Genomic DNA, 25,491 nt, shown 5'->3' with positions numbered 1-25,491 from the left:
ACTTTTCTTTTACGGCTGGTTTATATATGCAGTTGTGGTTGAGTTACTTCCCGCCAATCTCAGAAAACCTAGCTATAAGAAGTTTGCATTCCGGGGAGAAAAGGCAAATACATTCCAAAAAACATCCAATTTGGCAATTGTGGGATGTATTCATTTAAGTTTGTTTGTGATTTGATACCCATATTTGGATAATCTAATTTTTGTTTCCAGATCTGAGTGAAAGAGAAGATTGAACAAGAAGAGAATGGAGGAGACGGAAAAAATTGACGGATTCAGCAGAGACGACACAGAGGAGTTCAATGAAGCTTGGAGACATGGAGTTATCACGAGAATGGTGCAGAAAACTTGTATTTTTGGTTTTCAATGTAAGAAACACAACTCACCCATATATTTTGTATTTGACTTATGCTATGTTTACACAACTCAGCCGTATCGTTTATATATCTCAATCGTGTCGTTTATATAATTCAGCCATACCTCAAATGAAGGACCCTAAGATCGGCTCACTCGAATGGATCAGATTTGGATATGAACTCCGGATGGAGAACTGAATGGATTGAAGGGTCGCACGAAGGTTGCGGAAAGGCCTTCGATATTCCCGACTCCAAATGGTGCTTGATATGACTCACAAGACCACCAAGTGAAGGATCTCTGGTCGTTGCTTGATATGACTCACAAGGCCAACGATTTGAGGAAGTGTTTACTTGGATATGACTCACCAAGAAACAAGACAAGTTCTTAAACGAAGAACAAAGAGTTTAACTCAAAAGCTTTTGACAAAATCAATTTCTGATTTATTAAAATGAAAGAGTTTCATACTTATAGAGTTTTGTAGATCTAGAAATTAAATAGAAAACTAGATCTAGATCTAGATCTAGTCAATACACGGAAATAAAGAGAGAAAGCTAGTCAAAGTGACCGTTCGGCTTCTGTCCAGATGCATCCGAACCGGCTAAGTCCAAAGCGGTAAGGATCAGCACATAGGCGGGACGATCAGCAAGGGCCGCGGGACGTTCTGATCGGACAAGTTACGTTCCAACAAAGCCCAAGTCTTCTGATAGCTTAAGGATCCTTGCCTTAGAGAAATTTCCAAAGGAAAAGTCCATGATCGGATCGAACAAGGTAGAGAGATCATCAGCACGGTCGTTGGTACATGCGGTACGAGCCAATCGAGCCAAAAGAGAGAAGTCTCGATCATTTTGTGAAACCTCATGATCCAAGTCAAGTCTGGCATGATCCAAGTCAAGTCTGGCATGATCCAAGTCAAGTCTGGCATGTTCCTTTTCAAGTCTGGCATGATCAAAGTCAAGTCTGGCATGATCCACGTCAAGTCTGGCTCGACTGTTGGCTTTGGCTTGTCGAGATGGCTGGGAAGGTCGCGTACTGGTTCGGTCAGATTGGTCTTCAGGAGGTGGACTTGGTCGAAGCTTCATTCCGGATGTAAGTGGATCGAGACGGTACACGGCCCGATTGGTCTGTCTGATTTGATCGGAAGGATGAACCTCAACTGGGACGTCTGGAGCGTTCTGATCAGTCTGGTCCATGGACTGGGGCACATCATTCCCTCCTTCTTTAAAAGGATTTGTCCACAAATGTGGATCGTCTACAAGAAAAGGAGAAAGATCAGACACATTAAAACTCGAAGAAATATCATACTTATCTTGTAAGTCAAGCTGATAAGCATTGTCATTGATCTTCCTAAGAATCTGGAAAGGACCATCAACCCGAGGCATAAGTTTCGACTTTCTTTCTTCTGGAAACCGTTCTTTCCTCAAGTGAACCCAAACAAGATCACCCTCTTTAAAGATCACCTCCTTTCTCTTCTTGTTGGCATATCTTTTGTATCCTTCGGTTTTGGCTTCAATGTTTGAACGAACCTGCTCATGTAGCTTCTTGATAGTGTTTGCTTTCCTCTTGCCATCTGTGCTAACTCTTTCACTTAAAGGCAAAGGCAAAAGATCAAGTGGAGATAAAGGATTAAAGCCATAAACGACTTCAAAAGGTGAGAACTTAGTAGCAGAATGCAGAGCATGGTTATAAGCAAACTCAACATGAGGCAAACATTCTTCCCAATGCTTGAGGTTTTTCTTAACCAATGATCTAAGCAAAGCGGACAAAGTTCTATTCACTACTTCAGTTTGGCCATCAGTTTGTGGGTGACAAGTTGTAGAGAACATCAATCTGGTTCCTAATTTAGACCACAAAGTTTTCCAAAAATAGGTAACGAACTTAGCATCACGATCAGAGACAATGGTCTTAGGCATTCCATGCAATCTAACAATTTCCCTAAAGAACAATTCAGCAACTTGCACAGCATCATCAGTTTTATGACATGGAATGAAGTGAGCCATTTTCGAAAACCTATCCACAACCACAAAGATGGAGTCTCGGCCAGTTTTAGTCCTAGGCAAACCAAGAACAAAATCCATAGAAATATATACCCAAGGATGAGAAGGAATGGGTAGAGCCGAATACAAACCGTGATTAGATGTCTTGGTTTTGGATTTCTTGCAGATCACACATCGGCTACAAATCCTCTCAACGTCCTTCATCAAGCTTGGCCAGTAGAAGTGATCAAAAACTGTCTTGTATGTCTTCTTGACTCCAAAGTGTCCCATAAGACCTCCTCCATGAGATTCCCTGAGAAACAACTCCCTCAAAGAACATTGGGGCACACACAAGCGGTTATCAAAGAACAAAAATCCAGAATTTTGATAGTATTTTCCATAAGCCACTTTGGAACATTTCTGAAATATTTCTTTGAAATCCGGATCAGTCACATACAAATATTTGATAAATTCAAAACCAAGTAGTTTAGTTTCAAGGGCTGAGAGAAGAGTATACCTTCGGGACAAAGCATCAGCCACAACATTTTCCTTACCTTGCTTGTACTTGATAACATAAGGAAATGTCTCAATGAACTCAACCCAACGTGCGTGTCTCTTGTTCAGCTTCTGTTGACGCTTAAGATGTCTCAAGGACTGGTGGTCCGTGTGGATAACAAACTCCTTAGGCCAAAGATAGTGTTGCCACGTTTGGAGAGCTCTCACCAAAGCATATAGCTCCTGGTCATAGGTGGGGTAGTTGAGTGTGGCGCCTCCAAGCTTCTCACTGAAGTAAGCAATGGGTTTCCTATCCTGCATCAAGACAGCACCAATCCCAACTCCGGAAGCATCACATTCAATCTCAAAAGTTTTAGAAAAATCAGGAAGTACAAGTAAAGGAGCATGAGTCAACTTCACTTTTAACATCTGAAAAGCTTTTTCTTGGGCTTGTTCCCATTTGAAACCGACGTTCTTCTTGATCACTTCAGTCAGCGGAGCAGCAATGGAACTGAAGTCCGGAACAAACCGTCTATAGAAACCGGCCAGACCATGAAAGCTTCTTACCTCGCCCACGGTCGAAGGACTCGGCCAGTCTCGGATAGCTTTGATTTTCTCCTCGTCCACTCTAAGTCCATCAGCACCTACAACAAAACCTAAGAACACCACGTGATCTGTTCCAAAAGAGCATTTACCAAGATTGGCAAAGAGTTTTTCTTTTCTAAGAACTTCAAGAACAGATTTTAGATGCATCTTATGATCTTCAAGGTTTTTGCTATAGACAAGAATGTCATCGAAGTAGACAACAACAAAATGACCTATGAATGATCTCAAGACATGATTCATCAAACGCATGAAAGTGCTAGGTGCATTAGTAAGACCAAATGGCATAACAAGCCATTCATACAATCCTAACTTGGTTTTAAATGCGGTTTTCCACTCATCACCTTCCTTCATCCTAATCTGGTGATAGCCACTTTTCAAATCAATTTTAGAAAAGACACATGATCCATGCAACTCATCAAGCATGTCGTCTAGCCTAGGGATGGGATGCCTATACTTTACCGTGATGTTGTTGATGGCATGGCAGTCCACACACATGCGCCAAGAACCATCCTTTTTGGGCACGAGAAGGACAGGAACGGCACAAGGACTGAGGCTTTCCCGGATGTAGCCTTTCTCAAGAAAGTCACCAATCTGTTTCTGAAGTTCCTTGGTCTCCACCGGATTGGTACGGTAAGCTGGCCGGTTTGGTAGAGACGCGCCAGGAACAAGGTCGATCTGATGCTCAATGCCTCGTACTGGTGGCAATCCCTTAGGATTCTCATCTGGAAAAACATCAGAATACTTCTGCAAAACATCTAAAAGTTCACTCGGAATCTCCGGTGCAAGATCAGAAGAAGCCATAAGAGATTCTTTGTACACAAGTAAAAGAAATGGCTTTTGAGAGTAAAGAGATCTCTTGACCTGACTTTGTTTGATATAGAAATTGGAGTTCCGTTGGGATGATTCAGGTTCATCTGGCTTGGGTTCCTTGTCACGGTTCCTCTTGAGCTGGATCTGATCTTGATGAACCTCCAACGGTGTCAAAGGAACAAGCGTGATCTTCTTCCCTTTATGATCAAAGGAGTGTCAGTTGGTGAAGCCATCATGCACGGCTCTCTTATCAAATTGCCATGGCCGGCCCAAGAGAATATGGCATGTGTCCATAGGAAGAACGTTGCAAACGACCTCGTCCTCATATCGGCCAATGGTAATAGGGACAGTGACTTGCTCTTTCACATACTGTTCTCCAGCCTCGTTTAGCCATTCCAACCTGAAAGGACGAGAGAGAGGCCGAGTAACAAGTCCTAGTTTCCTGAAAAGAGTGTCACTAGCAACATTAGTACAACTCCCTCCATCAATAATCAAAGAGCAAACCTTTTCAGAAACTAAACATCGAGAATGAAAGAGATTCTCCATTTGTTCCTTTTCATTGTTTTTGGGTTTTCTTCTTGTGACAATTAGAGGACCATGAGCTGGATAGTCGAAGCAAGGCTCCTCATCATAGATCGGGTCGGACTCATCATCAAAGGCTGGGACGGAACCATCGACCAAGCGGCCGTCCGTTTCATCGAAAATAGACTCGACCATGCTTTCCTAGCAACGAGTAGTGGCCCGTGATGCGGATATCCAAAGGACTCATCCTCTTCATCAAAGATCGGACCAAGATCTTCTTTGTTCTCCTGCTCATCCTCAGATTCAACTTCTCCATTCTCCATGAGAATCATCACTCGTTGGTTGGGACAGTTTTTGGCAAAGTGTCCTAGACCTTGACATTTGAAGCACCTAATGTCTCTTGCTCGGCCAGAAGCATCAACTGCCTTTCCTTTGTCATCACGAGCAAGGGCATCAGTTTTAAAAGCATTATGTCTTGTGGAAGAAGACTTACCATTGTCTTGGTAGCTTGGCTTAGGAGCAAAAGCCGGTTTGGCAGAGTAGGTCGGTTTAGAGGTAATGGCCGACTTTGAGAAACTCTTCCTCTTAACTTGTTGCTCAATCAAGATGGCCTTGTGTAGCATATGTTCCACACTACCATACTCTTGAAGCTCCATGCGGTCTTGGATGTCTTGGTTAAGGCCAGAGAGGAACCTAGCCATAGTTGCATCCATGGGCTCGTCTACATCAGCCTTGATCATCAAAGTTTCCATCTCCTGGTGGTAGTCTTCCACGGACTTAGTGCCTTGAAGCAAGCGTCTGAGTTTCTGGTGGAGGTCTCGGTGATAATGAGCAGGAACAAATCGTCTCCTCATCAGCATGGAAAACTCATCCCATGTCTGAATCGGTCTCTCACCTGTTCTCCTCCTGTGAGTCACAACTTGATCATACCAATTAATAGCATAGCCAGAGAATTCAGTAACAGCTAGTCTAACTTTCATAAGTTCAGAAAAGTTTTGATAATCAAAGACATGTTCAATTTTTCTTTCCCATTCAAGAAAAACATCAGGATCATTTTTACCCTCAAAAGGTGGAATTTTTAGTTTCAGTCCACTTAAGCTATCATTAGTACGTTCATTTCTAGCAAAAGGATTGACATCACCTGGATCTCGGGTTCTAGGACCTCTTCTTGGACGGTATGCTGATCTGGCCTCGTCCTCTTGATCGTCCTCCTCTCGGATCTCATCGTCGGACCGAGTGTTCCTACGCGGACGGTCTCTTCTTTCTCCGGCTCTAGAAGGAGCTTGGCTGGCCTGAATCTCATCAAGCCTCTGGTGGATCTGATCTAAACCTGCGTTCAACATGTTAGACATAGAATCATTCAAGGCACGCATTTGAAGGTTAGACAATCCAGCAACTGAGTTTTCGGGACGGTTCCGTTCATCATCACTACTCATGGTTCCTGAAATTTCTTAAACACAAAACGTTAGATAAAATCCTCACTCTCTCAAGTGTTTGATCCTCACCCACACACGTGTTTCTCTCAGAATTTTGATGGTCACACAACAAGTTTTCACTCAAAGTTCTAAGAAGAACAAATCAAAGAAACTCAATGGAGAAAATCCAAGCAAACACAAGGAAATTTTAAAAGAGAGAAAGATAAGAGATTTTTGGTTTTGGGAATCCGTTTTAACCACCTCAAAGGCTGGATTTCTCCTCAGCCAGCAGGCTTTCTCTTCCGCCACCAATCCCCAAATGAAAAACTTTTCGATTTTTTTTTTTTTTTTGATTGATCTTTTTTTTTTTTAAATTAGATTGAGGATGGTAATGAGGGGCCCGGGTTCAAGATAGATAGATGAAGAGTGTTTATGAAGAAATGGAAGATGAGAAAGATGAAATATTTAGAAGATACCAAACGAGTGGCTCTGATACCATTTGAAGGACCCTAAGATCGTCTCACTCGAATGGATCAGATTTGGATATGAACTCCGGATGGAGAACTGAATGGATTGAAGGGTCGCACGAAGGTTGCGGAAAGGCCTTCGATATTCCCGACTCCAAATGGTGCTTGATATGACTCACAAGACCACCAAGTGAAGGATCTCTGGTCGTTGCTTGATATGACTCACAAGGCCAACGATTTGAGGAAGTGTTTACTTGGATATGACTCACCAAGAAACAAGACAAGTTCTTAAACGAAGAACAAAGAGTTTAACTCAAAAGCTTTTGACAAAATCGATTTCTGATTTATTAAAATGAAAGAGTTTCATACTTATAGAGTTTTGTAGATCTAGAAATTAAATAGAAAACTAGATCTAGATCTAGATCTAGTCAATACACGGAAATAAAGAGAGAAAGCTAGTCAAAGTGACCGTTCGGCTTCTGTCCAGATGCATCCGAACCGGCTAAGTCCAAAGCGGTAAGGATCAGCACATAGGCGGGACGATCAGCAAGGGCCGCGGGACGTTCTGATCGGACAAGTTGCGTTCCAACAAAGCCCAAGTCTTCTGATAGCTTAAGGATCCTTGCCTTAGAGAAATTTCCAAAGGAAAAGTCCATGATCGGATCGAACAAGGTAGAGAGATCACCAGCACGGTCGCTGGTACATGCGGTACGAGCCAATCGAGCCAAAAGAGAGAAGTCTCGATCATTTTGTGAAACCTAATGATCCAAGTCAAGTCTGGCATGATCCAAGTCAAGTCTGGCATGTTCCTTGTCAAGTCTGGCATGATCAAAGTCAAGTCTGGCATGATCAAAGTCAAGTCTGGCATGATCCACGTCAAGTCTGGCTCGACTGTTGGCTTTGGCTTGTCGAGATGGCTGGGAAGGTCGCGTACTGGTTCGGTCAGATTGGTCTTCAGGACGTGGACTTGGTCGAAGCTTCATCCCGGATGTAAGTGGATCGAGACGGTACACGGCCCGATTGGTCCGTCTGATCTGATCGGAAGGATGAACCTCAACTGGGACGTCTGGAGCGTTCTGATCAGTCTGGTCCATGGACTGGGGCACATCATCAAACATACCCTAAAATCAGAAAATGTTAATATAACTCAGCCGTCTCGTTTAGATAACTCAGTCGTATCGTTTATATAACTCAGCCATACCTCAAACATACCCTAAAATCGGAAAACTGAATTCAAGTACTTTAAACACTTATATTGAAGATCATCTTATCAATATCAAGTGAATATAAATCAATTTAATGTGTATCGTTTCTTGAATTTTCAAGTTGAGACTTTAACTTGATCTTGAGATATATATTCTCTTACAATCACTTATACAATTCTTACTTACAAGACTTCAACTTTAATATTTTCTTAAATCTAAACATCAAATCCTAAACTATAGAAATATAAAGTTATAAAAATTATAAAGTTTATCTTTTGACATTAAATCTGATATTTATTATTATTTAAACTTTAAGGTTTAGGTTTATAGTTTAGAGTTAAACTCAAATTTTAATCATTTTTAAAAAATATTAATCTTTAATTTTTAAATTCTATTTTAAATTTTGATTTAAACATGTAACTATATTCTTTAAATAAAAGCAATTTTAAAACAAATCGAAAAGAACTAAAATTACAGTTTACATTGCTTTTTTCATGACCATTGATTGATTTTAATCTAAATGTTCAAAATTATCTTTTTGTCTATCCGCACCCTTTTTTCTTATTGTTTAATTTTTTTTTATCAAGGATCACAATTTATGGTCATTGATTAAATGAAATCTAAAGGCCAATAATCATTCTCTCATTTTCTTACAGCTGGCGGGACTTAGCCTCTTCATCTCTCTCTCTTTAAATCTTTCTTCTTCTGCAAAACGACGAATCTGATGAGAGAGGGAGCAGCACGATGTTGAATCACCATACATGACAATGGAGGAGAGAAAGCTTCTACTCTAACTGACCACGATTGAAGACGACAACCACTGCAATAGATATGTCTCATATTTTTGAGTTTTTAGATCTATGTTGTTTATGCGACTGATTTATTTCTTGATTCCTAATCTATAGACTATCTTTCTAGTTTCTCTTTTGGTTTCTAAATTCAATTTAAGTTTGGATGATGAATCTTGAGCCTGTTAGAAGCTTTTTTGGTCAACTTGGTTATGACAAAGCCGTATTGTAACCATAATTCAGCTGTAATTTGATTATAACTCCGCCGTAATGTATGCATAACTCAGCCGTAAAGTATGCATAACTCAACTGTAACGTATCTGAATGGTCTAAGTCAGTCGTAACGTTCCTATAAGTCAGCCGTCAAGTGTAGTTTGTTTCGCGACATTTAGTATTTTGGGCGGGAACATTGTTATAACAAACCTGTATTGTAACCATAACTCAGCATTTGATTATAGTAACCATAACTCAACCGTAATTTGATTATAACTCAGCCGTAACGTATGACCATTAAATCTAATATGTTTATCTTTTGAACATTAAATTTAATATTTTTTTATTATTTTAAAGTTTAAGATAGGTTTAGAGTTTAGAGTTAAACTCAGCCGTAGCGTATGAATAACTCAGCCGTAAAGTATGCATAACTCAGCTGTAATGTATTTAAATGATATAAGTCAGTCGTAACGTTTCTATAAGTCAGTCGCCAAATGTAATTTGTTTCACGATATTTCATATTTTGGACGGAAACATTGTATTCTGACTTATAGGAATGTTACAACTGACTTATAGGAACGTTACGACTGACTTCGGAAACATTGTGTTCTGACTTATAGGAACGTTACGGCTGACTTATGCATAACTCAGTCGTAACGTATATGAATGGTATAAGTCAGCCGTAACGTTTTTATAAGCCAGACGTAACTTTCCTACAAGATAAACAACAATTTACCTTCAACTCTGAATACAATATTAAAACTATAGAACTATAAAGTTATAAAAATTATAAAGTTTATATTTTGAACATTAGATCTAATACTTTATATTATTTAAAGTTTAAAGTTTAGGTTTAGATTTTAGGTTTATAGTTTAGAGGTAAACTCAGTCGTAACATATGCATAATTCAACCATAACGTATGTGTTGGAGACTCATTGTATGAACTAAAGTTATCATATTCACATGATGCACCATCTGAGTCATCAAACATATAAAATCAGCTTTCAAATTCATCATCTTCTTCGTTTTCTCCCCTTTTCTTACTTTTTTTGTTCAATTCTCTCATTTTCTTACAATTTACGGGACTTAGCTTCCACTACAAGAAAACGTCTCATATATAGCATGAGGAAAACGCTATTGCAAGATAGCGCAGCGTTACGGCGAACGGTTTATCTTCCCCCGCAATCTTTTCTCGGGCACTTTAGATAGCGTTTAGCTTGTGCTATGTTAAAATATTAGTTTGATGGCGTTTTATTAATTGTGGAATTGTATAACTTCTAATAGCAAATAATAATTGTTATTATATCATTATAAAAAAATAATAATAATAAAAAAATTATTAAAATTTTTATATATCGAAATTGGTTACATATTTATGACCGGTATATCAAACTAAACCAATTTTTTCAAAAATATTAAACCTACACCTAAAATTTTATACCTAAAGTTCTATCTTCTAGCGCCGCACCACACCACGACCAACGCCGTCACAACGAGTACTCCAACTTCACCGTCTTCCAATCACACACGAGCTTGGACCTTTTCCACTCTAAACCTAATGTCTAACGATCCCCTGCTTTTGCTACCTCCTCCTTCATCAAGCTTATCTGCTTCTTGTCCACCTTCATGTAACAAGAAAAAAAATCAAATTCAAAACACAGAGAGAGAGATCAAACACTCTTTTAGATTTAAAAACAGGTCTCAAAGAGAATATACCTTCAAAGTCTTTTTCCATGTCTTCCAACATCTTCTGTCTCTTAGCACACAGCTGAAACAAGAGTTACATAAGAACATGAAGATACAAAATATTTTTAATCAGCATCCTTGCCATTAAGTAGAAACATCAACTAGCATCCAGATCAACGAAACAAATGACAAAAGGTTAATACTTACAAGACCTTTGGATGTAAAGTTGGACCAACAACAAGAGCATTCTGTCACACCCTTTTGGGTACTCTTAGAACCTGCAGAACTCATTGAGCAATTTTTAATAAAAATTCAAATAAGAGAATAAACTAGTTTTGTTCATCTTTCATCAACATAAGCAAAACAGGTGATATGAACACAATACCTGATACCTGGGAATGCAAGAGCATTTGAGGTTCCTGTCTGCTCATTGCTACGGCCAGGTTGACGTGGTGGATGACTCACAGAATCCACACCTCCAAAAGCAACTTTCATCTGCACAAGAAAACATCTGAGAATCAATCCTAAGTTTCTTGGAAGCCTTGCACAAACTAGAAACCCAACACAAAGAAATACACTTGAACAACATTTTGAAGCTCTAACAATAGTCCCCTCCCACAACTAAAGATCTGTGGGATTGTACATCACCAATGACTGAATCACTGTTCTAAAAAAAATTAAAACATCGTTTGGTCTAAACCATATATGTGGCTCGTTCCAAGCCTCTTTGTAGGAAGTAGATTGCATCCAAGATGGGTTTGGGATGTGGATTTCATCTGTTCTTTCACTACAAGAAAACATGACCTTAACGACTACAGTATTAGTAGCTATTTGGTCGTAATATGGGCTTTACGACCAATTAACTTCGAAAACCGATTGGTCGTTACAAGCTGGTCGTAATAATTATTAGAGGCACATTGGTTGTAATATTACGACTAAATGAATTAGTCGTAAATCAGACGTACATGTACGACTCATACAATTGGTCGTAAGTTAACCGTAAAAGCATTAGTCGTAAAAGTGACACACATTTACGTCTCATATATTAGATGTACATTGGTCGTAAATTTACGACCAATTTACCTCTTATGTCGATGTTTATTCGTCGTAATGTAACGACCACCTTACATCGAGGTTAGATGTTCATTGGTCGTAATTTGACCAACTTTATTTATTTATTTTCGAATTTTTTATTTATTTACGAATTTTATATATTAATTAAAATCAAATATTTAAATTTAGTTTGATTTAAAAATTTAAAATTTGATAAAATTAAAATAAAATATCTAACATCCGGAAACATAATAATATCCATAACATAAAACATTCAAAATACAAATTAATTAAAACCGAAAAAACCAAGTGTTAAGGTATATTTCGTCGAAGAGGTCGAAACTATGCTCATCCGGACGTCGTTCTAAATCCGCCTGCTCTTCCGGAGTGCGCTCAGGGATAAAGGTCGGACATATAGACTGCCACCTAGAGGCAAGAGCCGGGTTGACGTTTGGGTTTGTCTCTATCATCATATCCAACATATTTGCCATAACCGTAAATTTTTCCCTGTGATCGGCTATGACTTCTTTGGCAGCTGTCAAATCCCTACGGAGAGAAAATTCTTCTTCCATTCTTGCAGCGTGTTCAGCTCTCGCCCTCGGGACATCGTTCACAGACCCGATCCCGACAATACATCCCCTTTTCTTCTGGGCAACCTTCAATTAATAAATAGATATTAATTAGTACATATGTAAAACTAAGTTAAAGAATAAAAATGTAAATAAACATATATTTAAAAGATCGAATTTTTTACCTGCTCAAAAAATTTGTCTTGTTCGACGGTGGACAGCTGGACCGGTGCACCTTCCAGATTTTGTTGCGACAACTGAGTCTGGACCTCCTGGATCCGAGCCTCAACAGTGTTGTAGATCCTCTCTGCTCGAGGATGCGAAAAGGTGCCATCAGAATGCTGGTGTGTCGTCTTGTAAAGTCGGGCCAGAGATGGTGGTTCTCCTTCTTGGGCAGCCTGTATAAAAAAAATTAAATTAAACTCACGCATTCAATAAATACTTAATTAATATATATTTAATAAAAATTAAGAAATATCGAAGACTTACAATTTGTAGTGCCCTCCCAGCGTGTGGAATCTGTCTGGAAGTATGAGGTACTGGCACGTTACCGTCATCATCGCGGGTCAACCGAGCCGTAGAGCAAGTGATAGACCTTTGAACTGACTTGGGCAAATTCCAATAAGCCTTCAAGTCCTTCCAAACGTCATTGCTGAGGTAGACTTCTTTTGCGTCGTCCCCCAAAACCCTCCACTTCTCCTTCCAATCACCAACAATGTTCTTTAGGCGAGCCATCGCCTTTTTGTAGAACTCTGCCTTCACCGTTTCGCTGACAGCAATGGACCAATTCCATTTTTGCTACAAAAAATCATTAATAAAAAAAATTGAATTAAAAAATTATTATTTTTTAAATAAACAATAAAAAAATTATATTTAAAACTAACCGCAAAGCACTTGAACCAAGTCCTCCGAACGTGGTCAGGTGTAAGAGACCAGTTCGGATGCGCTTCCCGGAAGTTTGCCCTGATGATATCTCCAACGCTCTGTCCCACACAATTGTCCGTCAAAAACCTACAAAATTTGAAAGAATACATATATTTAGACCAATACGTATAATTAGTATATTTAAATGCAATTAAAACTTTAATATATTAAAAAATACCAGTAAGTGTTGGGTGGTCGATCTGGATTGATGATCGGTAAACCTTCTCGTCCCGGCATCTGGAGAAGGTCTTCCACTGTATATCTTGCATATGGTGCATTCGGTGGCACCATCAAATCTGGATGAACAACTGCAGGAGCCGGAGCAGCTGCAGGAGCCGGAGCAGCTTCGGGAGCAGTGGATTGCTGCTGAGGATGGTGTGGAGGATGATGCTGCTCATACCGAGGCTGCTGTGGAGCCTCATCGTACTGGGGAAAGAATTGAGCAGGGTCATCAAACTGCGGATAGTAAGCTTCAGGGTCATATACCTGTGGAGGCACATACGGAGCAGTAGGAACTTGGCTCTCAGGGACATTCTCTTGGCCGGATACAGTGCCGGAAGTAGAAGCTGATGGATCCAGCTGTGGGAGAAAAGTACTCGCATAAGAGTTTTTAGGCGCAAGATTCCTAAGTCTCTGCCTACCACCAGCTATAGCAATATCGTCACTCTCGAAAAAAAACCCAACAAAATAGATGGTTATAAACAATTCAATTTTTTTATATAAAAATAATCTAAATCTATTCTAATTCGATCATAATCTAACTCCATCCTAATCTACTTCCATCCTAAACTAATTCCAAACCTAATCTAATCACCTAACTAACCACCTAAAACTAAAAATAAATAAATAAATAACCTAGAGAGAGATGGGAAGTCGTTGTTAGAGAGAAGGGAATGAGCAACCAAATTGCTTCGCGAGGTCTGTGTATATATAGAGTTTTGGTGTTAGTCGTAAATGAGTTGTAAATTTACGACCAATGAGAGACTAGCAGTCGTAAAGTAGTCGTAACTTTACGACTAATGGGGGACCAAGTGCTATTACGACTAATTAGGAACTAATTAAGTTTTCCATTTACGACCAATGAGAGACTAGCAATCGTAAAAGAGACGTAAATTTACCACCAATGTGGGACGAAGGAAATTTACGACCAACTAGGGACGAAGTACTTAACGACCAATTAGCTTTGTCTCATTTTAGGTTAGTCGTAAATGAGTCGTATATTACGACTAATTAGCTTCGATTCATTTTCGATTAGTCGTAACTGAGTCGTATTTTACGACTAATTAGCTTCGACGTATTTTATATTAGTCGTAACTTAGTCGTACCTAACTACTAACTAGCCTCGATAAATTTGAGATTATTCGTAACTGAGTCGTATCTTACGACTAATTAGCTTCGGTTTTTGTTTATACCCTAAAACTGAAACCCCAAACCCCAAACAACAAACATCATAAGTTTTATACACTTCGAAACCCCAAACCACAAACATCATAATTGAGCAAACATGATCGGATAAGTTATATATATATATTATTTGTAATACAAAGAGTTTAATAATACAATAGAACACAAACACTGTAACATAATCAAACTCGATCACTCATCATCAGAAACATCATCCACTTCACCATTTTCTTCAAATTCATCTTCGTGGGCTTCGTCTATTGCATCGTCTGGAAGTTCTTCATATCCCTGGTTGTATGGATCAACAAGTAAGATATCATTTGTAGCTTGCTCAGGTACTTCTACTTCATTTACGACATCTTCTTGTAAAGGCGGTTGTTGATCAGTCAATACTCGGCCCCGAGGTGTAACTTTTAGAGCGGCTAATCAAAATATTTCAGATTGTCTGATCCTCAGATATGGAATAAGACAAACTTGGTCTGCTTGAGATGCCAATATGTAGGGTTCAAATTTGTTGTACCTCCATGTAGCATTTATATCAACAACTCCAAACTTGCTATACCGAACACCTCTATTGACGGTGGGGTCAAACCAGTCACATTTGAAGAGAATGCATTTCAGCTTCACCAGGTCGGGGAACTCCACTTCGATGATCTCTTGTAAGATTCCATAGAAATCAGTTTCACCATTCACACATACTCCATAGTTCATTGTTGCTTGCCGACTTCCATATTCGTAAGTGTGAAAAGTGTAGCCTCGTGTGAAATACATAGATGTTGTGGTCACCTTAGCGACCGGACCTTGTATCATTTCGTGAAACCACTGAGGATAGAATGGATCATCATAATCAACCTGGATCATCAACATATATATATAAATATAACTTCATTAATTATATAATAATATATAACTTTAATTAATTATAATGTGATGTATACCTGCGTTTTCAACCACTTCACAAAATGTTGGTCTTTCCTTTTGTTGACATCCATACATTATGAACAGGTCCACGAAGCAATGCCTCGTACGGAAGGTGGACAACTAAATATTCAATGACATCAAAAAATGACGGAGGAAATTTTTTCTCCAAGTTGCACATCAAGATCGGGATATTCTCATCAAGTTGTCTGATGACATCTACAGTTAAGGTGCGTGCGCTAAGATCTCTGAAAAAAATTTCCGATGTCTACAAATGTACAAGTAGGGGTGGGCGTTCGGGTATCCATTCGGGTTCGGTTCGGGTTTATTCGGGTTTCGGGTTTTCGGGGTTAAAGATTTTAGCTCCATTCGGGTATTTCTAAATTTCGGTTCGGGTTCGGTTCGGATCTTTGCGGGTTTGGTTCGGGTTCGGATAACCCATTTAAATGATTTTTAAAATTTTAAAATTCAATATATAGTTTCAATTTCTCAAAATCTGTAAATAAAATACTATATAACATATAAACTTGAATAACATATGTCAAAGTACCTAAACTTAACATATAAATTGGTTTGTTTGAATATTTTGATAGACAATCAGTAGACATTTCAACTATTTTTGGTTTTTGAGTATATTTTATACTATTTTAGAAATTTACTTTTGAATATTTGTATATATTTTCAAGTATTTTAGACAACTTAAAAGTATCTTATATATTTTGAATGTTTTTAATATACATTGAATCTAAAAATAATTAATATATTTAGATATATAAATCTATTTCGGATACATTCGGGTACCCGAAATACTTCGGTTCGGGTCGGGTTCGGTTTCGGTTCTCTGGATACCAAAATTTTGAACCCGTTCGGATATTTAATCAATTTCGGTTCGGATTCGGTACTACTTTTTCGGATCGGGTTCGGTTCGGTTCTTCGGATTCGGATTTTTTGCCCAGCCCTATGTACAAGCCAACGTAAGATACTTTTTATAAGTTTTTTCCAACAAGAAGTAATAATAACTTTATTTGTTACCTGCAAGTGCCTCGTGAACATTTTTTGGAAGCAACTCCGCAAATGCAAATGGTAGAAGTCGTTGCATAAACACATGACAGTCATGACTCTTCATCCCTGAAAACTTCTGTCCCTGCTGATCAACACATCTTGATAGATTTGAAACATATCCATCAGAAAAATTCACATCTGATGCCACCCACTTGAACAACGCTGCTTTTGCTTCTGCTGACAATCTGAAAATGGGAACCGGAATTTTCCCATCGTTTCTAATATGCAGCTCAATCCTAGAACATAATGCAGGCAAATCCAACCTTGAGTTCTTGTTATCTTTTGTTTTCCTGGGGACGTTCAATAATGTATTGATGATGTTGTCAAAGAAGTTCTTCTCTATATGCATCACATCAAGATTGTGGCGTAGAAGTAGATTTTTACAATATGGAAGTTCCCAAAATATACTCTTCTTAATTGTGCCAATTATGTTGTGTCACGTAACCAACAGACATATTTGCAGTAGTATGTCAATTACCCTCTTTCTTGCTTGTGTCTTGTCCACCATAGTAATCAATATCCTTCTCGATTTCCTCTCCAGATAAATATGGTGGAGCGGTGTCTCGTACAACCCTTTTTGACCGAAACAATTTCTTGTTCCTTCGGTACAGATGGTTAATGGGAAGAAATCTCCGATAACAATCAAACCAGAACGTCTTCCTACCATTCTTCAGCTGAAATGCGTCTGTGCTTCCCATACAATAAGCACAAGATAGCCTCCCATGCGTCGTCCAACCTGACAACATCCCGTATGCAGGAAAGTCACTAATGGTCCACAAAAGAACTGCTCGCATTGTAAAGTTTGTTCTCGTTGAACAATCATATGTCTGCACGCCTGTTGACCATAATTCCTTCAATTCTTCTATCAAAGGCTGTAGAAAAACATGAAGGGACCTCTTCGGATGTTTTGGCCCAGGTATCAATATACTCATGAAAAGCAATTCTTTTTCCATACACATCTCTGGTGGAAGGTTGTATGGCGTCAAGAAGACTGGTCAAAGCGAATATTGTCTTCCAGACATTCCAAATGGACTAAAGCCATCTGTGCAGAGCCCAAGATAAACGTTGCGGGGGTTGCTTGCAAAATTAGGGTACATCGAATTCAAGTGTTTCCACGCTTTTGCATCAGAGGGATGATTGATCTCGCCTTCTTTCTGAGTATGTTGTGCATGCCATCTCATCGCTGCTGCCGTCTTTTCTGATTGATATAATCTCTTCAGTCTATCCTTAATAGGTAAGTACCACATCCGCTGGTACGGCACCCTATTCCGCCCACGTACTTGCGGTTTATATCGTGGCTTCTTGCAAAATTTACACTCTAACAATTCTGCATTTTCTCCCCAGTATATATCATATAGTTGTCTATACACACATCAATCATCTCCGAAGGTAAGCCAAGGCTATGAACCAGTTTCTGAATCTCATAATAAGATTCAGCACACATATTATCTTCAGGCAAATACTCTTTAAACAACTGAGCCCATGCATCCATACAAACTCCAGGTAAGTTTTTGATCAGTTTTGATATTCATCATCCTAGCTGCCAATGATAATTTAGAAAGACCTTCTCTACAACCTTCATAAATTGGCTCATTAGCTGATGCTAGCATTTCATAAAATCTTTTTGCATCCAAGTTAGGCCCCTCTACATTTTCTACCTCCTCTTTTACTGATCTCGTTTCACGAAATGCATCTGTAACCATATCATTCATCCTATCATGATCTACCATATGATCCTCTTGAAGGTTACAACTTTCAGAAGGCAAATGTGGTTCATCTCTGTTACGAACATTTTCAACCTGATTACTACTACTAGCTTCATTCCTATTATCACCTTCTCTGTGGTTAAACCAGATATAGTAATGTGGAGTAAATCCTCTATTTACTATATGTTTCCAAACCGTTTCACTAGCAGCAAACATTGTATTGTTGCATTTACGACAGGGACAGAACATTTTACCCGTTTCCAGTGTGAGAGACGTCTGTCCAGCCTGGTACATGAACACCTCTGCTCCGTTGAGAAATTCTTCTGTTACTCTTCCCCTTGAATCTTTATGCGCATACATCCAACTCCGAAGCTCATAGATATTTCTAGGCATTTTTTTTTACTCTTTTTCATTTTTTTTGTGCATCTTAAGAATGAGGGAGAAGATCATATTTATAGGGAAATTTCGATTTTGGTAGGTAACAATGTTACAACGAATTTACGTTTGATAATAACTTAACCACCAATGTGCAACTATGTTTCTCATAAATTGGTCGTTAATCAGATGGTAGATCTTCGATGTCATTTGTTCGCAAATTTACGGCTACATTACGACTACCTGAAAGTGTAGTCGTAAATGCGAAGTTAATTTACGACCAATTTACGACTAACCCGATTAGTAGCAAAATTACGTCTAAGTTACGACGAACTTTACTGTTGTCGTAACTTAGACGTAAAATTGAAGTTAATTTACGACTACACATTTGTAGTCGTAAATCGTAGTCGTTACTCCCACGTTCTCTTGTAGTGTTTGAAGAGGAAGCACCAGACCTACATAAAGATACAAACTTTAAGGACTTTGTTTTTCAGATCTGTTGTTTAGTGAAATTGAATAGAGAGAGAGAGAGAGAGAACCTAAGGAGCAGACATGAGAGGAGATTGAGAGTGAGACGAGTGTTGGTTTCGGATTCGGCTGCAGAGGAGAGAGGGGCGTTCTCAGGAGGAGTACAGATTACGGAAGAAAAAAGTGACGAGGAGTAGAGACAGGTCGACGGCGACGAACTCAGACGGTGACAAAGGCGACGAACTCAGGCCGGTCTCAGTCTTCTTCCCTTGCAATCTCTCATCTCTCTCTGTGTTATCTCACTTCTCTCTGTCGTCGTGTTTCGGAAGTCAAAAGAAGAGGACAAATTAAAACACAATCTCCACCTTTGGATTAAAAACAATTAAGAGTAGAGATTGCAATCCTTGTGTATTACTTTCAACCAATAGAAAATTTTCTTTTTTTATATGTAAATATTTAAAGAATAAAATGAGAGGGAAAATGAAATGAGGGTAAGAGGGAAAATCAATCATTTTTCGCCTCAGTAAAGATAGCGTTGTAATGTACAACTAGAGATTGATCCGCACGCCTGTGCGGGTGTTAATTTTTACGGTTTTATAAATTTTTATTCGTTATTTTATAATTAGTGTTATATATTTAAGATGTGTCGTCGTATAACTAATTGTATTCAAAAGATTTAGACTGAATCGAGTAATAAGATTATTTTTGGTACAAATATAGGAACCCCTTTCAGATATATTGGTTATTTAGATATTTTTATGTTTCTACACATCAGAATCAAAATCATTCAGACCCGGGAGGACCCAACTCAAACCTCATACATAAATGTATAATATCCACGTGGCGCCTAATTTCAAAATCCAAAAAAATTAATCCCGAAAGAAACAACTTGTACCTCAATGAGTATCCGAATGTCCATACTTAACTTATTCTGTAAATAAATTAAAAAGAAATATATTTCTATATATTTGGCAAAAATAAGAAAAACAGAAAGAATTTTTTATTTATTAAAATAGTTATATGAAGTGAAACATTAAGTGATAATAAATGTAATACTTTTTAATTATTTTGATTTAAATTATTATTTTGTTCACATAAAATATGCCTTTGAATTATGTGTTTGGCTATGTAATTTTTCACCAATCGGAACTAAGACAAAAGAAAGTTTTAGTAAAACAAATTAAACCAAACTATTAACCATATGGAAAAATCAGTTATCTTACATTTTTTTATAATTGCACAAAGTTAATATTGATTAACTAATAAATAAAAAATCTGCATTATTACTTTAACGGTATATTATAATTAATGATTTGATGTATTGTTACGATAAATATAATTAATGATGTGATGTATTGTTAAAGTAATATAATTAATGAAATTACTAAAATAACACTATACTTATATTTTTATACATTAATATTTTTTTTTCATAATTAGTGATTTATATTTTAGATATGTCGTAATTTAACTAATTATATTCAAAAGACCTGGATTGAATCGGATAATATGATTATTTTTGGTACAAATATCCAAACCTTATATTTTCGTACATTAATATTTGTCTTTCATAATATGTACATTGGTTATTTAGATATTTTTAGGGTCATATACATCAGAACCGAACTCATCCAGACTCAAAAGGACCCAACTCAAAACCTACACATAAATTTATAATATTCAAAGAGAGAGTAATTTAAAAAAAAAACAATACCCGAAAAGAACAACTCGTACCTAAGTGAATATCTAGTGCTCATGCCTAACTGATTTTATAAACTAATAAAAAAAACTTTTTTTATGTGTTTTGCTAAATTAAGTGAAATAGAAAGAGTTTTTTTTTTATTTAGTAAGACAATTATATAGAGTGAAAAATTAAGTGACAATAAATGTAATTTATTTTTATTATTTTGATTTAAGTTATGATTTTATTCACAAAACATGTCTTTGAATTATGTTTTTGGCTACGTAATTTTCCACCGATTGAAATTAAAAAAAAATGTTCTAGTAAAACAAACTAAACTCAGTTATTTTAATTTTTGATTTTATAATTGACACAAAATTAATATTGATTAACTACTAAATAAAAATATACACTATTATTATTATGGTAATATAATTAATGAAGTGAAATATTGTTAAGGTAATATAATTAATAAATTTGTTAATATGAGTGAAATATGAAAATAAAATTAATGTAATACTATTATCCTCGTTTCCAAATAATTCTCCTTATATTACTATTCATGTTTCCAAACAGTACTAAATTGTACTTCGGTTTTAATAATATATATGGTATTATATATGCGGATTTTTATAGCATCGAAGTAAAAAAACGCTATCTTAAATTATGAGTTATGTCAAAGATAGCATTCTCGACTAGAACGCTATCTTCTTATTCTGTCTTTACCCCCTCCCCTTGTAATGTTCTTCATTTCTCTCTTTGAGTCTTTCTTCTTTTCTAAGACGACGAATCCAATGAGAGAGGAAGCAACAGGATGTCGAACCACCATACATGACATTGGAGGAGAGGAAGCTTCTTCTTTAACCGATCATCATCGAAATCGACGACGGCTGCTGTAGATCTGTCTCAGATTTTTAATTTTTTCAAATCTATGTTTTTTAGACCGAAGTTTGTAGCGCTTTACGGCTGAGTTTATTAACACATGTCAGCGCATTCATATGTGGCGCCAGTCTTTTGCTTACGTGGCATTAAAAAGTAATGATATTCTTGTAAATAGGTTTTTTCTCACAATTTAATAAAAAATACGCTGGGTATTAAAAAATGGTAGTAATAAAAAAAAGTTTTGTATGGTTCTCGTAATAGGTACTAAAATGTATAATGTTTGGATAAACTTCCGCTTGAATACCAGTGTTCTAAAAAAAAGATTTTACATATACAAATCAGCAAAATGTACTACAAATTATCGAGGAAAAAAATATTATAAAAATATGATATGAAAATAATTTATAGAAAATTAGAAGGGTGTTTGAGTAAATAATTCTAAATGTTATTCGTCGAAAAAGAGAAGGTGAAATTCGCATGACTCAACAACAATCGTACGGGTAAAACAAATTCAGACAGATATCCGATGAAAAATTCGCCCGCCAAACAATTTTCAGATTAGATATTCGATTCCTTCCTCCAAAGTTTTTTGACTCTTGAAAATAAAACTCAAAATCGCACACAGAGCGCGAGAAGCTTTGTTTTCAACTCGAAAATGGCGCTTTTACTCTTCCCTTTTTCTTCCCCTTCTCACCCTCACTTCTTCCTCACCACCACCAAATCTCTCTCTCTCTCTTACTTTCCCTTTCTCTCGGAATCTCTTCAACCCCTCAATCATGACTGAGAAGGAGATCTGTGTGAGGATGACGAGAGCGGCGGTGAAGAGAAAGTCTACGGCCACGGAGGATGAACGTGTCACCAAGAAGAGAGTGGTTCTCGGCGAGCTTCCGAATCTCTCCAACATCTCCGTCTTGTCCAGTTTCAATCAGATCCCGAAGCCCGCAAAGAGTCTTGGAGCTCTATTGAGAAAGACGGCTCCGGTGGCTTTGGCTGCCGTGGAATTTGGATCTGACATTGATGCTCGATCCGATGATCCCAAGATGTGCGGACCTTATGTCTCCGACATCTACGAGTATCTCCGTCAAATGGAGGTAACGATCTCAAATTTAAAGGTTTTGGGTTTTGTCCGAAGACTTTCAGTTTATCTATATGTTCTTTAAAATGTGGACAATTCAGAAAAATTGATGATTGTTATTAGTTTAAATGTGGGTTTGATCTTTAAGTTTCTGAGATTTATGATAACAATCTGATTTGGTTTTGACAAATTAGGGTTCTGATGATTATTATTATTATTGGATATGTTATATGTGAAGCTGAAAGATTATTGCTTTTGGTTGAAACTCAGGTGAAGCCAAAGCAAAGACCTTTACCTGATTACATGGAAAAGGTTCAGAAAGATGTAACGCCAACCATGAGAGGTGTTTTGGTTGATTGGTTAGTCGAAGTTGCTGACGAGTACAAACTCCTGTCTGAGACACTCCATCTCACTGTCTCTTACATCGATAGATTCTTGTCCTTAAAGACCGTCAACAAGAAGAGGCTTCAGCTCTTGGGAGTTTCTGCTATGCTTATTGCCTCGTAAGCATCTTTCAGATCTCTATTTTGCTAGTCATTTGTGTTTTTGAATGAAGCTTATGAAACTTATTCTTTTGGTTGTTGGAAATTATTAGGAAGTATGAAGAGATAAGTCCTCCCAAAGTAGAAGATTTCTGTTACATCACTGATAATACATTTTCGAAACAAGATGTGGTGAAGATGGAAGCAGATATACTTCTTGCCCTTCAGTTTGAACTGGGAAGACCCACAATCAATTCTTTTATAAGGTTAGATTTGTGATGAAACAATGTCTTTTGCTGATAGAGTAATTTACTGGTTTGCATGGTTCATTGTCCTCATTCTGTTTTTCCATTTTTAATGTGCAGACGATTCACAAGGGTTGCACAAGAAGATTTCAATGTAAGCTCAGACTGATCTACATTTATATAAGATAAGGAATCTTAAAAGAGTATCAAAATGCTAAATATTATTTTTTATATGCCTTTATTTCAGGTGCCACACTTGCAGCTAGAACCACTCTCTTGCTACTTATCAGAATTGAGTATATTAGATTACAAAGCTGTGAAGTTTTTGCCATCTATGTTGGCTGCTTCTGCTGTTTTCCTTGCTCGATTCATCATCCGTCCAAAACAACATCCTTGGGTAAGCATTTTGTTCTCATTCTCTTACATGTAAATTTTATTGAATGAGACACTAATAATCTAATTGATGTAAAACAGAATCAGATGTTGGAAGAATACACAAAGTACAAAGCGGCTGATCTACAAGAGTGTGTGGGAATCATACATGACTTGTATCTGAGGAGAAGAGGAGGTGCTTTACAAGCTGTTAGAGATAAATACAAGCACCACAAGGTAAATTTAACATTACAATTGAGATCAGTGCCATCATTTGAATTAAGCATGTGCTGATACTTAAATTTTGCTCCTCTGGTTACAGTTCCAGTGCGTTGCGACCATGCCTGTATCACCTGTCCTACCGGTTACCTTCTGGGAGGACGTTACCATTTGACCTGAACCAGTCTTTCTTTGGAAGAACAGAGAACTGGAAGAGGAAATATGTCACACATTGCTCGAGACACGATCCTCGAAAGTAAACAAAGACTCGGGTGAGCTTGAATTGAAAGAGGAATATTAGGACAGATGAAGACTGATCTTGAGAGGCATCATGGTGAACTTAGGGCATACATTGATGTAATTTTCCGTGTCTGTATATTTTCTTTCTCTGCCGTTGAAGTTGTTTGACAAATGAAAAGATTAAGAATTTATCTACTGCAATGTATCACAAGTAAATGGGTTTTATTTACATACTATCTCTCTCTCTATACAGATGCGTACAATTTACTTCTTTTACGGTTATGGTAGATTATTCAGTTTAAACCCGTGGCCGCACCAAATTTGATAGCTTCAATATTTGGGGGGGGGGGGGGGGGGAATAGTTACATGATCTTCCTTCTTCTATCTCATCGAAATAAATACGAGTTCCATTGATATGAATGTTAACAACTATTTGTAGTGATTTGATGGCTAGCCATTTGATAGCTAACTTTTCTAGTGTTTTTTAGACTCGGTGAGGCTCAAACCTCATTGCTTGTTATGTAGATTCCCACGATGCTAGAGTGTGGAACTCAATCTGCAAAGCTTATCAGATGAATAGGTGTGAACTTGGCATTGTGGTTAGAGAAAGCTGCTCTTATCCTAGATGCCAATGTGGATTCTATGCTGGACATCAATTTTTTTTTCTTCTTTTTGTGCACCGGACCTCAATTTTAACACATGACAAAATTGGAGTTTATCTGGATGACAAGTGTTTGTACTAAAGTTTATAACTTAAAAAAACCCATGATGGATATAGCGAAATTAATAGAGAAATTTTAATAACCTTGAAAACTGTAAAAAAGTGTGAATCTATAAATCTATATTTCAATACTATTAAACCAGAATCTGTCAGTAGGATTTTCCTCTTATTATTATTATTTTTTTTTACAAAGTCATGCTACTCATTACTTTTAGGAAATTATTATTAATCAAAATTAACCAGCAAATAAATCTATTAAGGAATATTCCAAAATATTATCAAACTTATTCAGACCATTTATGTTACATAACATTACGTGCATTAATAATATATGCCACTCATTAAAATTAGGAAATCATTATTAATTAAAATCAGCCAGCAAATAAATATATTTAAAGAATATTTCTAAATGTTATCAAACTTATTCAGACCATTTATGTTACATAACATTAAATGTATTAATAATATATGATACATTTTATGTTTCTTTTTAACGTTAATGATACGTGCATTACGAATATTAACTATATAATTAAATTCTAACAAAAAATTACGAAATA

At 37.3% G+C, this 25,491-nt stretch overlaps 2 protein-coding genes across 2 annotated transcripts; one reads left to right on the top strand and one right to left on the bottom strand.

The window, feature by feature from the left end:
- Positions 1 to 10,370: 10,370 nt before the first annotated feature.
- LOC111213069 lies at positions 10,371 to 11,256 on the bottom strand. The gene is made up of 5 exons (XM_022714726.2): positions 11,236 to 11,256; positions 10,928 to 11,030; positions 10,743 to 10,813; positions 10,566 to 10,617; positions 10,371 to 10,471 (listed from the first exon to the last, which is right to left on the bottom strand). The coding sequence occupies exons 1-5, from the start codon at positions 11,236 to 11,238 to the stop codon at positions 10,371 to 10,373; spliced, it is 330 nt and encodes a 109-aa protein (XP_022570447.2). The 5' UTR covers positions 11,239 to 11,256.
- Positions 11,257 to 22,063: 10,807 nt separating this feature from the next.
- On the top strand, positions 22,064 to 24,446 carry LOC106403043 (cyclin-A3-2). Its single transcript, XM_013843886.3, has 7 exons — positions 22,064 to 22,668; positions 22,923 to 23,155; positions 23,248 to 23,400; positions 23,500 to 23,533; positions 23,627 to 23,776; positions 23,854 to 23,988; positions 24,074 to 24,446. Exons 1-7 carry the CDS (start codon positions 22,354 to 22,356, stop codon positions 24,143 to 24,145), a joined length of 1,092 nt encoding a protein of 363 aa, XP_013699340.1. The 5' UTR covers positions 22,064 to 22,353; the 3' UTR covers positions 24,146 to 24,446.
- Positions 24,447 to 25,491: the final 1,045 nt, after the last annotated feature.

Source organism: Brassica napus, chromosome C8, assembly GCF_020379485.1.
Source record: "Brassica napus cultivar Da-Ae chromosome C8, Da-Ae, whole genome shotgun sequence".
NCBI classification, from domain to species: domain Eukaryota; kingdom Viridiplantae; phylum Streptophyta; class Magnoliopsida; order Brassicales; family Brassicaceae; genus Brassica; species Brassica napus.
The sequence above is the reverse complement of the archived record's forward strand: the minus strand, read 5'-3'. Positions and strand labels throughout refer to the sequence as shown.